Below are 14,782 nucleotides of genomic sequence, written 5' to 3'. Positions count from 1 at the left end.
TGTGGGTGAATTTGGATACTGAGATTTCTAAGCAAAGACTTAAAGGGGCATATGTTGTTTTTTCTTGCCACTTACACTAAAATGGAATAGGAAAGAGATGAATTTAAAAATAAACTGTGGAAAACTAAAGTAGATCTTAAAAATTCGGAAAATTCTGCTAAGAACACATGTCCTAGAATTCTCACCAAGGACCAGAGTTCTGTCTGTGACTGAAGGATCTAACCGACTACTACAGGAGAAACTGTTATTAGCTTGGACCAGCGGTTCTCAACCTTCCTATTGCCGTGACCCTTTAATACAGTTCCTCATGTTGTGGTGCCCCTCCCCCCTGAAAATTACTTTCCTTGCTACTTCATAATTAATTTTGTTATTATGAATTGGTCGATCTCTGTGAAAGGGTCGTTCGACCCCCAAAGGGGCCGTGACTCACAGGTTGAGAACCACTGGCTTACACCAAAGGGGACAGGGACTGAACAAAAAGAAACAGGCCAAAGGTGCTTCATCTGTTGGCCGTCAAGGGAAGATAATGGACCATCCTTCGAATAGTTCAGGATTGTTAGAGGAACACAGAAAGTAGGGCTGTCTGGGTTTCAAAGGGGGGGACCGTGGCCTCCTAGCTTTCAGTCAGAGCTCACCAGTGCAGTTCTGGAGTATGAAAGTGCCAAGCTCAAAGGCCAAGAGAATGCCATCACCACCCAAAGCAGAGGGGGAAGAGTTGCCATGCCCAAGCTACAAGAGAACAGAACCACGGGTGTTGGTCACCACTCAGAGTAGAATAAGGCCACCCCACACCAAGGCCATACTGGTGTTTTCCTAACAGGTCTAGCGTGGGGGCTGCCCGAGCAAGGGCTCCAGGATCCAGAGGATATGGTCAACATCCAAAGCCTGGAGGGTAGCCTCATTGCCCAGAGGGTCTCAGAGAGCAGAGGACTGTTTTCAAGGCTACAGAGCTAAAATAATTTGTTCTGCTGGGTTTGGGAATTACTTGGTGCCTTAGCTCTTCTTTCTCTCCAATTTCTCCCATTTGTAATGGAAATGTCTATGTTGTGCCTGTTCCATCAGTGCTCTTTGGAAACAGATGACTCATAGTCCAGATTTTACAGGTTCATCAATGAAGAATGTTGCTAAAGTCTCATCCCTATTTGATTTAGATGATGCAGAAGGTATTTGGGGTTTGGCGGCTGATTTAAGACGTTTGGGATGTTATGGGGTAAATGTGTTTTTTATGTGGGAAGAACATGAATTGTGGGAGACTAAAGGATGGATTGTCATACAATGAGTTATGTCTGTCTTCCACAGAGTATTGTAAATCCTAACCCCTAGACCTGTAGTTATAATCCCAGTTGGAAATGGGTTTTCTTTGCTATGTTAATGAGGGGGTATTGACACAGGTTATGTCGCAAATCAATCTCTTTTGCCTATCTTTTCCTACTGACCCAACTTTACCTGCATTTATGATTTGACTCGACAAGATATGTGCACATGGACTCCCACCACAATTTTGTCAAGGGGAAACCTCTTTAAAAGGTCATTCGCACTTGATTTGCCACTTGTTGCCTTCCTGCTCTTTTTAATTATATTATCTTTAGTGTTGTAAACACATAGATAACACTCAATCTGCCAATTGAACTTTTTTTTCCACATGGTATATCCATGGCCACACTTTGCATTACAATAAACAGAAACTCACTATTTCCTGAATGACGGCTTCCCCTCTTCCCTGCCTCTAGGTTACCCCTGGTAACTTTGATGCCGATTCTAAGTATTTCATATAAGTGACTATACAGCGTTGGTCCTTTTGTGATAGACTTATTTCACTCAACGTAAAGTTTTCAAGGTTCATCCAGGATGTAGCATTTATTAAGACTTCATTTCTCTTTGTGACTAATATTCACTGTATGTATATGCTTCACTTTGCTTATCCATTCATCTTCATTTTCTTTTTTAAAGGATGTGGATAGAAGGTTTATCCACTCAACAGTAGGAGACTAAAGAGGATTGTTTTAAAGATTCAGCAAGAAAACTAGTTTCATATCCCAACTTGTTTAGAATTCAACTGTTCTAATCTCTCAAACACTGTGCAAAGTGGTCAGCAAAACTGACTACAATCCTTTCTAGGGAGATGACTTCATTTTAAAAGCTAATTAAACTAAATTTTATATTTATTTAGTACTACCATCCTTTCATTATTGAAAACATTTTTAAACCATAGAGCTGCTCCACGATTTATGGAAACTACCAAACTATACTTATAACTCCACAGGAGACCAAGTTCCTCTTTCCTCTAAGTTCTGGAAAAACTAAACATTCAGTACAAATATTACTATAAACAAAGAGTGCAGCCACAAGAATATCTTTTTTTCCCCACAAGAATATCTTGAGAGTAAATTTATTCAGTACACTTGACCGAAAAGTCTTAAAAGATATTCTTTTTTGTAAAGGATACATACTCGAAGGTTAATCTAAAATTCAAAGTCAAAAGAGTTATGTTTAAGTGGCAAAAGAATTTGGAGATACAGTTCATAATTTTCCCTCCATATGCATCCTGAGTCATGCCACCAGTTAACATGCAGGACTGCTAACCAAAAGGTTGAAGGTTGGAGTCTGCCCAGATGTGTCCTGGAAGAAAGGTCTAGTGAGCTATGTCTGAAAAACCCATTGCAAACCTGTTGGACCACAGTTTTATTCTGGTACACATAAGGTTATTCCCATGAGTTGAAAGAGATGTAATGGCAACTGAGTTTTTTATTTTAATAATCACATATCGTGTGTGTGGGGGGGGGGGGAGTAGGGAGATTGTCTTGAGCAAAAAAATTGTAACTTTTGACCAAATAGACTCTAAGCTGTATTTTTAAAACAGACTTTTGAGGGTAACAAATGAATCTATATTTAATCAGAGATTCTATGCAAGGGGTTATAGTTTTTCTGTAAGCTAACAACTAGCTTGTCCTAGGAATCAATTTTTTCTCTATGAAATTATGAGTAATTGTATCAAGTGGACCGCTTTCAGTTAGCATCACTCTCTATATACCTGTTGCAGACTGGGAGTTGACATCGGCATCATGAAGGAGCAACAGTTTCACTATATCTAAATAGCCCCCACTGGAAGCTGCCATCAGGGGAGTGATGTCTCCTTTATTCCCTCGGTCTTCAACATTCGCATGCATAGCAAGCAGTACCTTTAAAACACACACAGAAAATGAATGTTACTCTTCATTATTAGTACTATTTCTAGAAAATATGCTGAATCAAAAAGACATTCTTGTAGAATGAACATGAAGAAAAATCACTGGGGAAATTGGCCAGTATTCACTGGGCAAAATGCCAGGTTAGACACTCACGGTATCTTCTAATAACAAATAGATGAATATTTAAGAAAAGTAGGCAACCACATTAGTTATCCTGTTATATAATGCAACCAGTCTTGTCAAAGAATGCGTGTTATTTAAGACTGCTCTGCAAGTGAGCAGTGGAACTATATTGCCAAGAGAGACACTAACTGGTAAAAGTATGACTAGTTCCCAATATTCCTCTAGAAGAAGTGAAAAAAGAACTGTGAGAATTCGGATACAATGAAAATAAACTACTCTCTATTATAGTTTATGAATTATTTCTGAAGACAAGTTTAAAACATGATTACTATCTGGTTCTATCTGTTCCAGATTCATTAGAATGAGCTTTTTAAGTCTCAAGTGGCAGGAAAAACCCACCATGATCAGCTGCAGGTGCAGGCAACAAAGTTTATTGTTCCTCTGTCTCTCAATGCCAAAAACACAAGAGGGAAATGGCCCTGGACTGCTTCTTCTAACTTTTTAAAAGGTGTAAAACTAGGTAAAACATCAAAGCTCTTCTACAGTTTCGTCTCTGACGAGTTGTACGTACTTGTGCTAACTCATAATATCCTGCTGAACAAGCCAAGCACAGCAGACTTTCTCCTTCCTCTGTGTGCTCATTTACACTCTGGCCTTCATCTAGCAACTTCCGGACTGCATTCACATCCCCATCGGAACACGCTTCTGCCAAACTGCGACTGCAAGTAAAACCATTCACCAGTTAACTTCCACAGAAAGAGTTAGGGCCCGAGGATAACAAATCATATCTAATATAAGAAGTTAATTCATACGTAGAAAAAGGTCGACATATTAAGCAAATAAAAAGGAAATTGTATGAATATCTTGTTGCTGAGCATCTTGTTTGCAATTCTAATTATTCAAGCAAAGTATGTCAATCATTATTAACTTTCAGAATGTTCTAATGTGTCGTGATATTAACTTAAATTTTAAATACAAGTTTTTAAAATCATGATGAGTTTGGGTTTTTGTTTTGCTTTGGGTTTTCAAATGCCCGAGATCTCAAATTTATAAGTACCTCCTTACAAGCTGTTATAGGACTTAGATTTTCAACTTCAGTATTAAAATTAAATTTTAAGTAAATAATTTTATTGCAGATTGATTAATAAATTAGTGAATCTCAAACTTTAATATACATGCCAATCACCTGGGGTTTTTGAAAAATGCAGATATTGATTCAATAGTCTGAAACAGGACCTGAGAATCTTCATTTCTTTTTTTTTTTTTTGACAATCTTCATTTCTAACAACTTGCAAGTGTACAGACCATAAATGAGTAGCAAGCAGCTCAATTATTACTGCATTAGCGATCTACCTCATTTAAAACAAGCAGTCCGTTCAGCGTTTACTACCCTTGGAATAAGTTAACTTCTTGGAAAGGGAAACCAAAATTTATCAGTTTGAATTTTTCAGTTTTAGTGTAGTATACTCCTTAATAATGCCCAATAAAGATAAGTTAAATGAGTTAATTATGCACTTGGCTGCTAACTGCAAGGTCAGCAGTTCAAAACCACTAACTGCTTGTCTGGGAGAAATACAAGGCTTTCTACTCTGGTAAAGAGTTACAGTCTCGGAAACTCACAGGAGCAGTTCTATCCTGTCTGCTAGGACAGCTATAAGTCAAAATTGCCTTGATGCCGATGAGTTTGGTTTGGGTTTATCTGTATGTACCCACTGCCACTGAGTTGACTCTGACTCAGAGTTTCTCCGCACAGCGTTTCTGAGACTGTCAATCTTTAAAGGAGCAGACAGCCTCATCTTTCTCCCACAGAACGGGGAGGTCTGAGCTGCTGACCATGTGCTCAACAGCCCAATGCCTAACCCACAGTACCACCAGAGCACCTTAACCATAGCTATCTACTTAATATATATTTTATATTTGAACTTAAAATATATCTGTGTAGGTAAATTTATAAGATGCTAATATATATAACCAAAGTCAACTACTTCCCAAAAAAATTCACTCAAGAAAATGTTTATCCCCCCAACTACCATGATCCGAATTCTACCTTGCAGGGCTGGATAGGACAGAGGCTGTACACTGGTACATATGAGGGTTGGAGGTACAGGGAATCCAGGGTGGATGATACCTTCAGGACCAAGGGTGTGAGGGACGATGCTGGGAGAGTGGAGGGTGAGTGGGTTGGAAAGGGGGAACTGATTACAAGGATCCACATGTGACCTCTTCCCTGGGAGAGGGACAGCAGAGAAGGGGGGAAGGGAGACCCCGAATAGGGCAATATATGACAAAATAACGAGGTATGAATTACCAAGGGCATATGAGGGAGGGGGGAAAGGGGAGGGAGGGTCGGGGGGGAAAAGAGGACCTGATGCAAGGGGCTTAAGTGGAGAGCAAATGCCTTGAGAATGATTGGGGCAGGGAATGTATGGATGTGCTTTATACAATTGATGTACGTATATGTATGGATTGTGGTAAGAGTTGTTGGAGTCCCTAATAAAATGTAAAAGAAGAAAAGAGAAAAAAAATGATTAGGGCAAAGACTGTACAGATGTGCTTTATACAATTGATGTATGTATATGTATGAACTGTGTAAAGAATTGTATCAGCCCCAATAAATTGTTAAAAAAAAAAAATGTTTAATGTATAAGGGTGCTTTACTCAATTGATGTATGTATGGATTGTGATAAGAGTTGTATGAGTCCCAATAAAAAGATTTATTAAATTAAAAAATTAAAAAAAGAAAATGTATAATGCCCAGCAAAAGTCAGTTCAAACACATACGTGTCTACTTGTCCTGCATTTTGGCTGTTTTCTGCTCTCATCCGTGTCAGTGCAGCAGCAGCTTCATCCAGTGCACAACTAACTGAGGATGTCAGTCTCCGGAGCACCTCAGGATCTGCAAAAGCTTTACCGTCAGCTGTGGACAATTTGCCAATTCCTTCAGTGCATGTCAATCAATCAGGTAGCACAAGGGAAGAAAGAACATACAAGTACAAATTGTAGTTACATTAAAAAAAAATTTATCTGCTGCAAAGAAATAGCATAGTCTCCAAACATAGGGCCGGCAGTCTTACATTGATCATTTCAATTCTGCTCTAATGTCCAAGACTATAGCTATAATCAATCACCCCAGCCTTTAGTCTTTCTACCCTTAAAATTACATAACACTAATTTCCTTCTGAGTCATCCCAAATATGACTTAATCTGATGCTCATTGTATCAAATGGATGAGATTTATTTCAAAAGTCCATAATTATACTGTAGATCTCCAGGACCAATCTGGGTACATCCGCTGGAGTAGTAACGAAGGGGATATTCTGTAGTAGCATGACAAGCACTCTCAAGGTTTCTTCCTTTGGCCAAATATCTGCTACGACCATCTTCGTTGGCAACATATTAAGATAATTCACTCATACATTTAATGTTTATTATGTGCAGGGGAGGTGGGGAATAATGCATAATTCCTATCCTAAAATTTAATAGGCCTGTCAAGATATCTAAGTTGACAATAAATCTTTTTGTTTTAAATGGCGAGCAAAATTCAAAATAATAAAAAAGGCCAGGTTTACTACTTGGACAGAGATTGGCGGAACCCGCAGACTACGGCCTTTAGTCATCTTTCAGGTCTGAAAAGGAATACAGCCCCACAGCTATTATTCTCAGCCATAGAATAAATCTTTGTAAGGATGACAGTACCACTAAGGATGTACGCGCATCTTAAAAAAAGCAACCATTTGAGATCAAAAGGGCAGCATTTTCCCAAAGTCCATAAGAGTTAGGAAACTTTTTAAAAAGTCCTAGCATCTTTTATAAAGTGCCATCCATGCAACTATGATGAATACAAACTAAAATGGTAAAATATTTTCCTGTAAGAATAAAAAAAACATTGAAATTGAAATGCGAGGCACCCTAAGAACTGTTGATAAAAATGAACACTGGCACAGAACTCTGGGGACCAATTTGACCACAGTTGTCAAATTTAAATGCAAATATCCTTTGACCCAGTAATGCCATCTTCTAGAAATGTGTCCTAAAAGATGCTTGCCCAAGGGAGTAAAGTTCTGAAAGGATAGAGACTAAGCATCCGTGGCACTGAAACTTGTAAGTAGCTTAAATATTCCTCAGCAAGAAATAGTTTGGTTAATTATGGTACATTCATGTAACAGAACGTTATCGAAACATTTAAAAGGAGAAAGATCAACATACACTGTCAAAGAAGCATGCCCACAACAAATGAAATGAAAAAGGGACGTATAACATTTTTTATGAACATAAATCTACTTTTAAAAAATGATAGTGTGTATTATGTATGATATTTGTGATTTAGGAAAGAAGTTTTTTAAGGTCTGCTTGTATGTGATTTAAAATATTAATTATCTCTAGGAATCTCAAAGAAAAAATACTTTCAATATAATTTTGATTCAGTTTAAATAGTGTAAAAAAATGAATCATCCTCTATTTACTACCAACTGCTTTTAAAATCATCACAAAAGAGACCAAGTTTATTGGTAGGCCAGAGCCCTACAAGACAATGAATAGCATTGAACTGAATGCACCATAATGTTAGAATAATCAACTAATTAAGATAAAATGGTAGCACTTACCCAAGGACAGAGTGTTAGAAGGAGAAATGGAAACAGGAAACACTGAGAGAAACTGAGATGAGTGATGGTACTTTGAGAGAACTGAAATGGATGATTTGAAACAAAATGTGTATAAACTGTTGAATGTAAAACTGATGATCTATCTCTTCCATAGACCATCTAATTCTCAACAAAAAGTTTAGACAAAAAAAGTCCTTAAGAAGAGCTAATAACATCTAGCACAGTCCCATAACTAAAAACATGTGGCTAAAAATTCCTCTAAAAAGTAGAGAAACTAGACATGTATTAAAAACACTGAAGTAAAAAACAAAACATTGAAGTATAATATGTAAGTGTTCATTAAACAACTGACTTGTATTGGTCTTAGAAAGGAGCCAAACCATTTTTAAGGCTATCTGACCATTTCTTTGGCTATATATCATATCCAACAATAATTACAGTTCAAATAATCAGAGCGAAAGACATTATTTTCAAGGTTTATTGTTTAATAATATAGGTATCGAAAAAAGCAACTCTAAAAGCATTTAGATGCTTAAGAGGCTTTAAAATGCCAGATTTACTCAGAATCAAAAAGGAAAAAGTCGAAGAAAGGTGCTTAATGAAACAGAAAAGCCAGGATTAAGTGAGAATCATGAGGGTCTCTAAAAAGAGAAGTAAGTCTAAAACCCTTAATCAGTGGTCATGGAGTAGTATTCAGAGGAAGGAAATACCAGTCCAAATCAGAGAAACCAAACACAAATAGACAAAACAAACTCACTGTCATCCAGTTGATTCTGACTCACAGGTCAGAGTAGAACTGGCCCTGTGGGTTTCTGAGACTGTAAATCTTTAAAGGAGTAAAAAATCTCATCTATCTCCCTAGGAGTGGCTGGTGGTTACAAACTGCTGACTTTGAGATTAGCAGCCCAACTGGTAACCACTACAGGCCATCAGGGACAGTAAACAAAGCTTAAACTTTGGAAGGAAAGGGAAATTGATCCAGAGAAGCCTGGGAAAGGGAAACACCTTTTCCTTCCTCCATATTTCTCTCTGCTCTAGGCAAAATACAGGCAGTCTCCAGATTTTGAATAAGATCAATTCCCAAGAATGTATTCATACTAAATTTGTAATTAATTTGAAAAGGGTACAAACGGTAGTTATTTAGCCTTAAAGAGTCATTAAGAACCCTTCTGGTTACTCAGTGGGCTGCTAACAGCAATGTCAGCATTTCAAATACACGAGCTGCTCAATCGGAGAAAAATGAGGTTAGCTGTTCTATAAAGAGTCAGTCTTTGAAATTATGAGTCAGAATTGACTCAAGGGAAGTGAGGTTAGCTAATAGGGTTGAAGGAGTCCTGGTGGCTTGGTGGAGTAAGTTTTGAATTGTTGGTCACAAATTAGGCAGTTTAAACCTATCTGCTGCAAGGGAAAAAGAAGAGGTTGTTTCTTCCTGCAAAAATGTGGTTTCTAAAACCTTATGGAAGAATTCTACTAACTTGAAAAACACTCTATGGTAATGGATTTTAAGAGTCGCTGTGAGTTAGCCCTGTTGGCTGAGTGGGTTTGCAATTGGGCTGCTAACCACAAGGCCAGCAGTTTAAAGCCACCAGTCACTCCATGGGAGGAAGACAAAGCTTTCTGCACCAATAAAGATTTACAGCCTCAAAAGCCTAAAGGGCAGCTCTACTCTGCCCTACAGGGTCATATGGGCCAAAATTGACTCGATGGAAGTAAGTTTATGCATGAGAAAACGCTCAAAGGCAATGGGTTTTTTAGTAGGGTCACTATAAGTCAGAATCATGTAAGAAAGTGTTTCATATAAGAAAGAGGCCTCGTGGTACAGTGGATTAAATGCTGGACTAATTGAAAGGTCAATGTTTGACTCCACCAGCTGCTCCTTGGAAGAAAGATGTGGCAGTGTGCTTCCATAGATTAGCAGCCTTGGTAACCCTAAGGGGCAGTTTTACTGTCTTACAGGTTCACGTAATTGTGGAGAAGAAGTTGTTGGGATTCATTCAATCATTTCAAAATGAGGGCAGATATATTTCACCAGCAAGTCAAACATTTATAACCTGGGACTTACTGTAAATGTAAAGTTCTGGGGTTGAGGGGCTAGGGTGGGAGAGAAAACAAGAGGGTGGCTACAGTGTTCTCACTTCAGGAGCCTTATGCAGTATATCCCCCAAATTACAACGAGAAAACTCACAAAAATGTATTAAATTATGTATTAATTAAAGCACTCCCAGACTTAGTAAAGGTTAGTAAAGGTTCCTATGCTTTAAAAAACGTTTTCTTTTGAATTTTCTGTGTTTTAACGCCCTTAGATAAGAAGTACATATGCCATTCTGGTTAAGTGTTTAGGCACCGTTTAAAAAAAAAAAAGGAAATTCTTCTAGATTAAATTCTTCTATGGGTAAAGCATACATATATATTTATATTAAATAAGTAGATAAAAGGAATGCCAATGTGAACAAAGTCAAATACTACACACAGAAATTAGAAGAGGTTAATAAATTTCTTAAAAGTATTTTAGGAGTAAAAAAGCTTTCATGATACTATAATAAAAATTTTGTACAGCAAATAGAGAACAAGCTGCACAAAATAAGGCAGTGATGTGTGTATGTTGTTGTTAGGTGTCATCAAATCAGGTTCGATTCACAGCAGCCCAACGTACAAAAGAATGAAACATTTCCCAGTGTTGTGCCATGTTCACAACTGCTGTCATGGTGAAGCCCACTGTTGCTGCCACAGTGTCAATCCATCTGGTCAAGTCTTCCTCTTTTATAATGAACTTTCATTTTGTCAAGCATGATGACCTTCTCCAGGGACTGCTCTCTCCTGACAACATGTCCAAAGTACGTTTGAGTTGTAGTCTTGCCATTCTCATGTCTACGGAGTATTCTGGCTGCACTTCTTCCAGACAAATTTGTCTGTCCTTTTGGTTGTTCATGGTACTTTCAGTATTTTTTGCCATCACATGATTCAAATGCATTAATTCTCCTTCGGTCTTTGCTATTCAATGTCCAACTTTCACATGAATCGGAAGCAAATGAAAATAGCATGGCTTGGGTCAGGAACACTTAGCAAGTGACATCCTTGCTCGTCAACACTTTAATTAGATCTTGTGCAGGAGATTATCCAATGCACCGCACCATTTGATTTCTTGACTGCTGCTTTCATGAGCAAAGTTTGTGAATCCAAGCAAGGTGAAGACCTTGACAATCTCAATCTTTTCTCCATTTATCATATTATCTTATTGGTGCAGCTGTGAGGATTTGGGTTTTCTTTACATGGAGTTGTAATCCATATTGAAGGCTTCATCATCAAGTCCTTCGAGACCCCTCACTTTCAATAAGCAAGGTGTGTCATCTGCAAATGGCATGTTATTAATAAGCCCTCATTGAGCCCAGCTTCTCTGACGATTTGCTCAGCATACAGAGTGAATATATATGGTGAGAGGCTACAACATTGACACCTTTTCTTGGTTGTAAACATGCAGTATTCTCATGTTCTGCTCAAACAACTGTCTCTTGACCGACGTACAATTTCCACATGAGCACAATGAAGCACTCTGCAATTCCCATTCTTCTCAGTGCTATCCATAGTTACTTATGATCCACAGTGAAGTGCCTTGTATAATCAACAAGACACAAGTAAACATCTTTATGGTATTCTCTGATTTCAGCCAAGATCCATCTGACTTCAGCAATTATATTCTTTGTTCCTTGTCCTCTTCAATGCCCGGGCTGAATTTCTGGCAGCTCCTTGTCAATATATTGCTGCAACCACGTTAAATGACCTTCAGCATTTTTTTTCTTGAATGTGATATTAATGATATTGTTCTACTACAATTTGGACATCCTATTGGATCATCTTTCTTTGGAATGGGTACAAATATGAATCTCTTCAAGTTGGTTGGCCAGAAAAGCAAGTGATTCTAGAGCTACATCAGCTTGTTGAATTATTTTAATTAGTCTTCCATCAATTCCTGGAGCCGTGTTTTAAGCTAATGCCTTCAGTGCAGTTGAGACTTCTTCCTTTAGTACAATTGGTCCTTGATCACAAGGCTGAGTATCAGTTAGTTCTTTTTGATATGAGGACCAGAAAAAAAAAAGGATTTTTTTTTTCAAAGCCACATATTTAAATTTTTTTAATAAAACAACCTTACCACCTTCAAAGTACTCTCCATTACACTTAACACATTTGTCATATCTGTGATTCCATTCTTGGAAACGTATTTTAAACTCATCTGTTGGAATGGCTGAGAACACCTCCCTCTTTTTTCTTCACCTCTTCTACATGGTCAAATCACTGTCCTTTCATGTCTCTCTTCATTCACAGAAACAAAAAGGACTAGCATGAAGTGAGGTCAGATGATAAAGGTGCCTGGGGCAAGAGCGGCATTGCTGGTTTTTGCCAAAAACTGGCTCACTGAGATGGCTGTGCAAACATATGAATTATCGAGGTGGCAAAACCAGTTCCCGTCTGCCACCAATCAGGCCTTTTTAGTCGCACACCTTTACGTTATCTTTTCAAAACCTCTAAATAGAAAATTGGGAGAACTCCAAATGTACTATCCCTCTCACATGAAAAAAAAAAGAGCATCTTTTTTGTGGGGGGCACCCCCTCATACAGTGACTCTGTTCTTTTATTTTTTTCTTTCTATCTTCTTTTGATGCTTCCTACATCATTCAATATTTTGCTCCTTTAATATTGCAACCCGAGTCTCCAGTGTTTTTCTTCAGTTCTTTTAAGCTTGGGCGATAATAGATGATGAGGGTGTCCTAACTTTTTGGCTTTTGAACTCCAAGTCTTTGCACATTGAAGCTTTTTGTTCAACTCTTTTACCTTATCAGTTGATCCATTTGCTTTAGCTACTCTACATTTAAGAGCAAGTTTCAGTCTTTTCCCACATCCACTTTGATCTGTTCTTTCTCCTGTCTTTTCAATGACCTTTTACTGTCTTCATGTATTATGTTCTGTTGCTGTTGTTATATTATGTTCTTGATGTTGTCCCACTGCTCCTCTGGTCTTCTGTCATTAGTGTTCAATTAATCACATCTATTCATGAGATGTTCTCAAAATTCAGGTGGAATATATTCAAGGTCTTATGTTGGCTCTCCTGGATTTGTTTTCATTTTCTTCAACTTCAATTTGAACTTACGGGCAATTGATGGTCTGGTTCCAGTCAGCCCTTGGCCTTATTTTGGTTGATGATATTGAACTTCTCCAAAAATTTTTTTTCTCAGAGACGTAGTCAGTATGATCTTTGTGTATTCAATCTGGAGAAGTTCACATGTGCAGTCATTGCTTGTGTTGTTGAAATAAAGTACTTGCTATGTACCAATCATTAGTCTTGTAAAATTCTATTATGCAAACTCCAGTTAAGTTTCTACCACCAAGGCCATATTCTCCAACTTCTATAACCTTCCTCTGTATTTCCAACTTTTGCACTCTAATCACCAATAATTATCAATGCATCTTGATTGCATGTTTGATTAATTTCAGACTGAAGTGGTAGAATTCAACTTCTTCATCACTACCTGTAATGGTTGGTGGGTAAATATTAATAGTTTTATTGACTGGATTTCCTTGTATGCGTATTAGGTAGTATCCTATGCCAGGCAGCATTGTACTTCAAGACAGATCTTGAATGTCCTTTTGGACCATGAATGCAATGCCATATCTCATGATTATGTCACTCTTGGCATAGTAAGCCATAGGATTTTCTGATTCAACATGTCCAATATCACTCCATTTCAGATCACTAATGAATATTTCATTTTTGATCACTTCAAATTTTCCTAGATTCATACTGTGTACATTCCAAGTTCCAGTAGATATTTGGAGGTTAGTTCTTCTCATTTTGAGTTGTGCCCATCAGATAATGAAGGTCCCCAAAACTTTACTCCACCCACATCACTATGGTCCACTACTTTGAAAAGGTAGTTTTTCCCCAGGCATAGTTTCAATGCCTTCACCTCTCAGGGGCTCATCTTCTGGCAGTATATCTGACAGTATGTTCCACTGTTATTCATGAGTTTCTTAGTGCCTGGGAGAATGTTCAACTGCTATGCATAAGTTTCTCAGTGTCCAATTCCTTAAAAGTGGACAACGTATTCCTTCACCATAGTCTGTTCTTAGTCTGGAAACTCTGTTGAATCCAGTTCACTTTGGGTGACCCTGCTGGTATTTAAAATACCAGATTCATAGCCTCCAGTATCATCGTGACAGACAAGCCACACAGTACAACAAACTGCACATACATTAGTTTTATCTCTGCTTCTTAGGACAAGAAGTTGACAAAGCATCATATGCAAAGGAGTTTTAAAAATCCACATTTCATTCTTTTTTTTCAATGAACTTTTTGAAGCCCCTTCATATTTTAGTCAAATTTCACAACCACCTTCATATTTAAATGGCTTACTAATAGCAACTAGAGTCTCTGGGTGGTGCAAAGAGTTAATCCACTCAGATGATGACAGAAAACAGCTGAGAGTTCAAGTTCACCCAGAGGTACCTCAAAAGACAAGCCTAGTGATTTATTTATTTTAAATCAGGGAAAGAAACGACAAAATAACAATGTATAAATTACCAAGGGTACATGAGGGATGGGGGAGTGGGGAGGGAGGGGAAAAAAAAAAGAGGACCTGATGCAAAGGGCTTAAGTGGAGAGCAAATGCTTTGAGAATGATTGGGGCAGGGAATGTGCAGACGTGCTTTATACAATTGATGTATGTATATGTGTGGATTGTGATAAGAGTTGTATGAGCCCCTAATAAAATGTAAAAAAAGGAAGAAAAAAAAAGAATAAAGCATTCTTCCTTTGAGAAACTAAAAAAAAAATCAGCTATGACAGTTAGACTGTAACACATACAGGGTCCACCA

The 14,782-nt window shown here is 37.9% G+C and overlaps 1 protein-coding gene across 12 annotated transcripts in view; it reads right to left on the bottom strand.

Moving 5' to 3' along the window:
* ANKHD1 (ankyrin repeat and KH domain containing 1) overlaps positions 1-14,782 on the bottom strand; it is a 133,522-nt gene that overhangs the window by 88,976 nt on the left and 29,764 nt on the right. For 11 of the 12 annotated variants that reach the window (XM_075541656.1, XM_075541659.1, XM_075541655.1 and 8 more), the window contains exons 3-5: positions 6,093-6,249; positions 3,883-4,030; positions 3,032-3,179 (exon numbers count right to left, since the gene is read on the bottom strand). In XM_075541656.1, coding sequence (XP_075397771.1) covers positions 3,032-3,179; positions 3,883-4,030; positions 6,093-6,249 — 453 coding nt within the window. The remainder of the gene's footprint in view (positions 1-3,031; positions 3,180-3,882; positions 4,031-6,092; positions 6,250-14,782) is intronic. The other variant, XM_075541658.1, reaches the window with a different exon arrangement.

The sequence above is a fragment of the Tenrec ecaudatus genome, chromosome 2 (assembly GCF_050624435.1).
Source record: "Tenrec ecaudatus isolate mTenEca1 chromosome 2, mTenEca1.hap1, whole genome shotgun sequence".
In the NCBI taxonomy this organism is placed as follows: Eukaryota; Metazoa; Chordata; class Mammalia; order Afrosoricida; family Tenrecidae; genus Tenrec; species Tenrec ecaudatus.
Note: the sequence above shows the minus strand (reverse complement) of the source record. Positions and strands in the feature narration are given on the sequence as shown.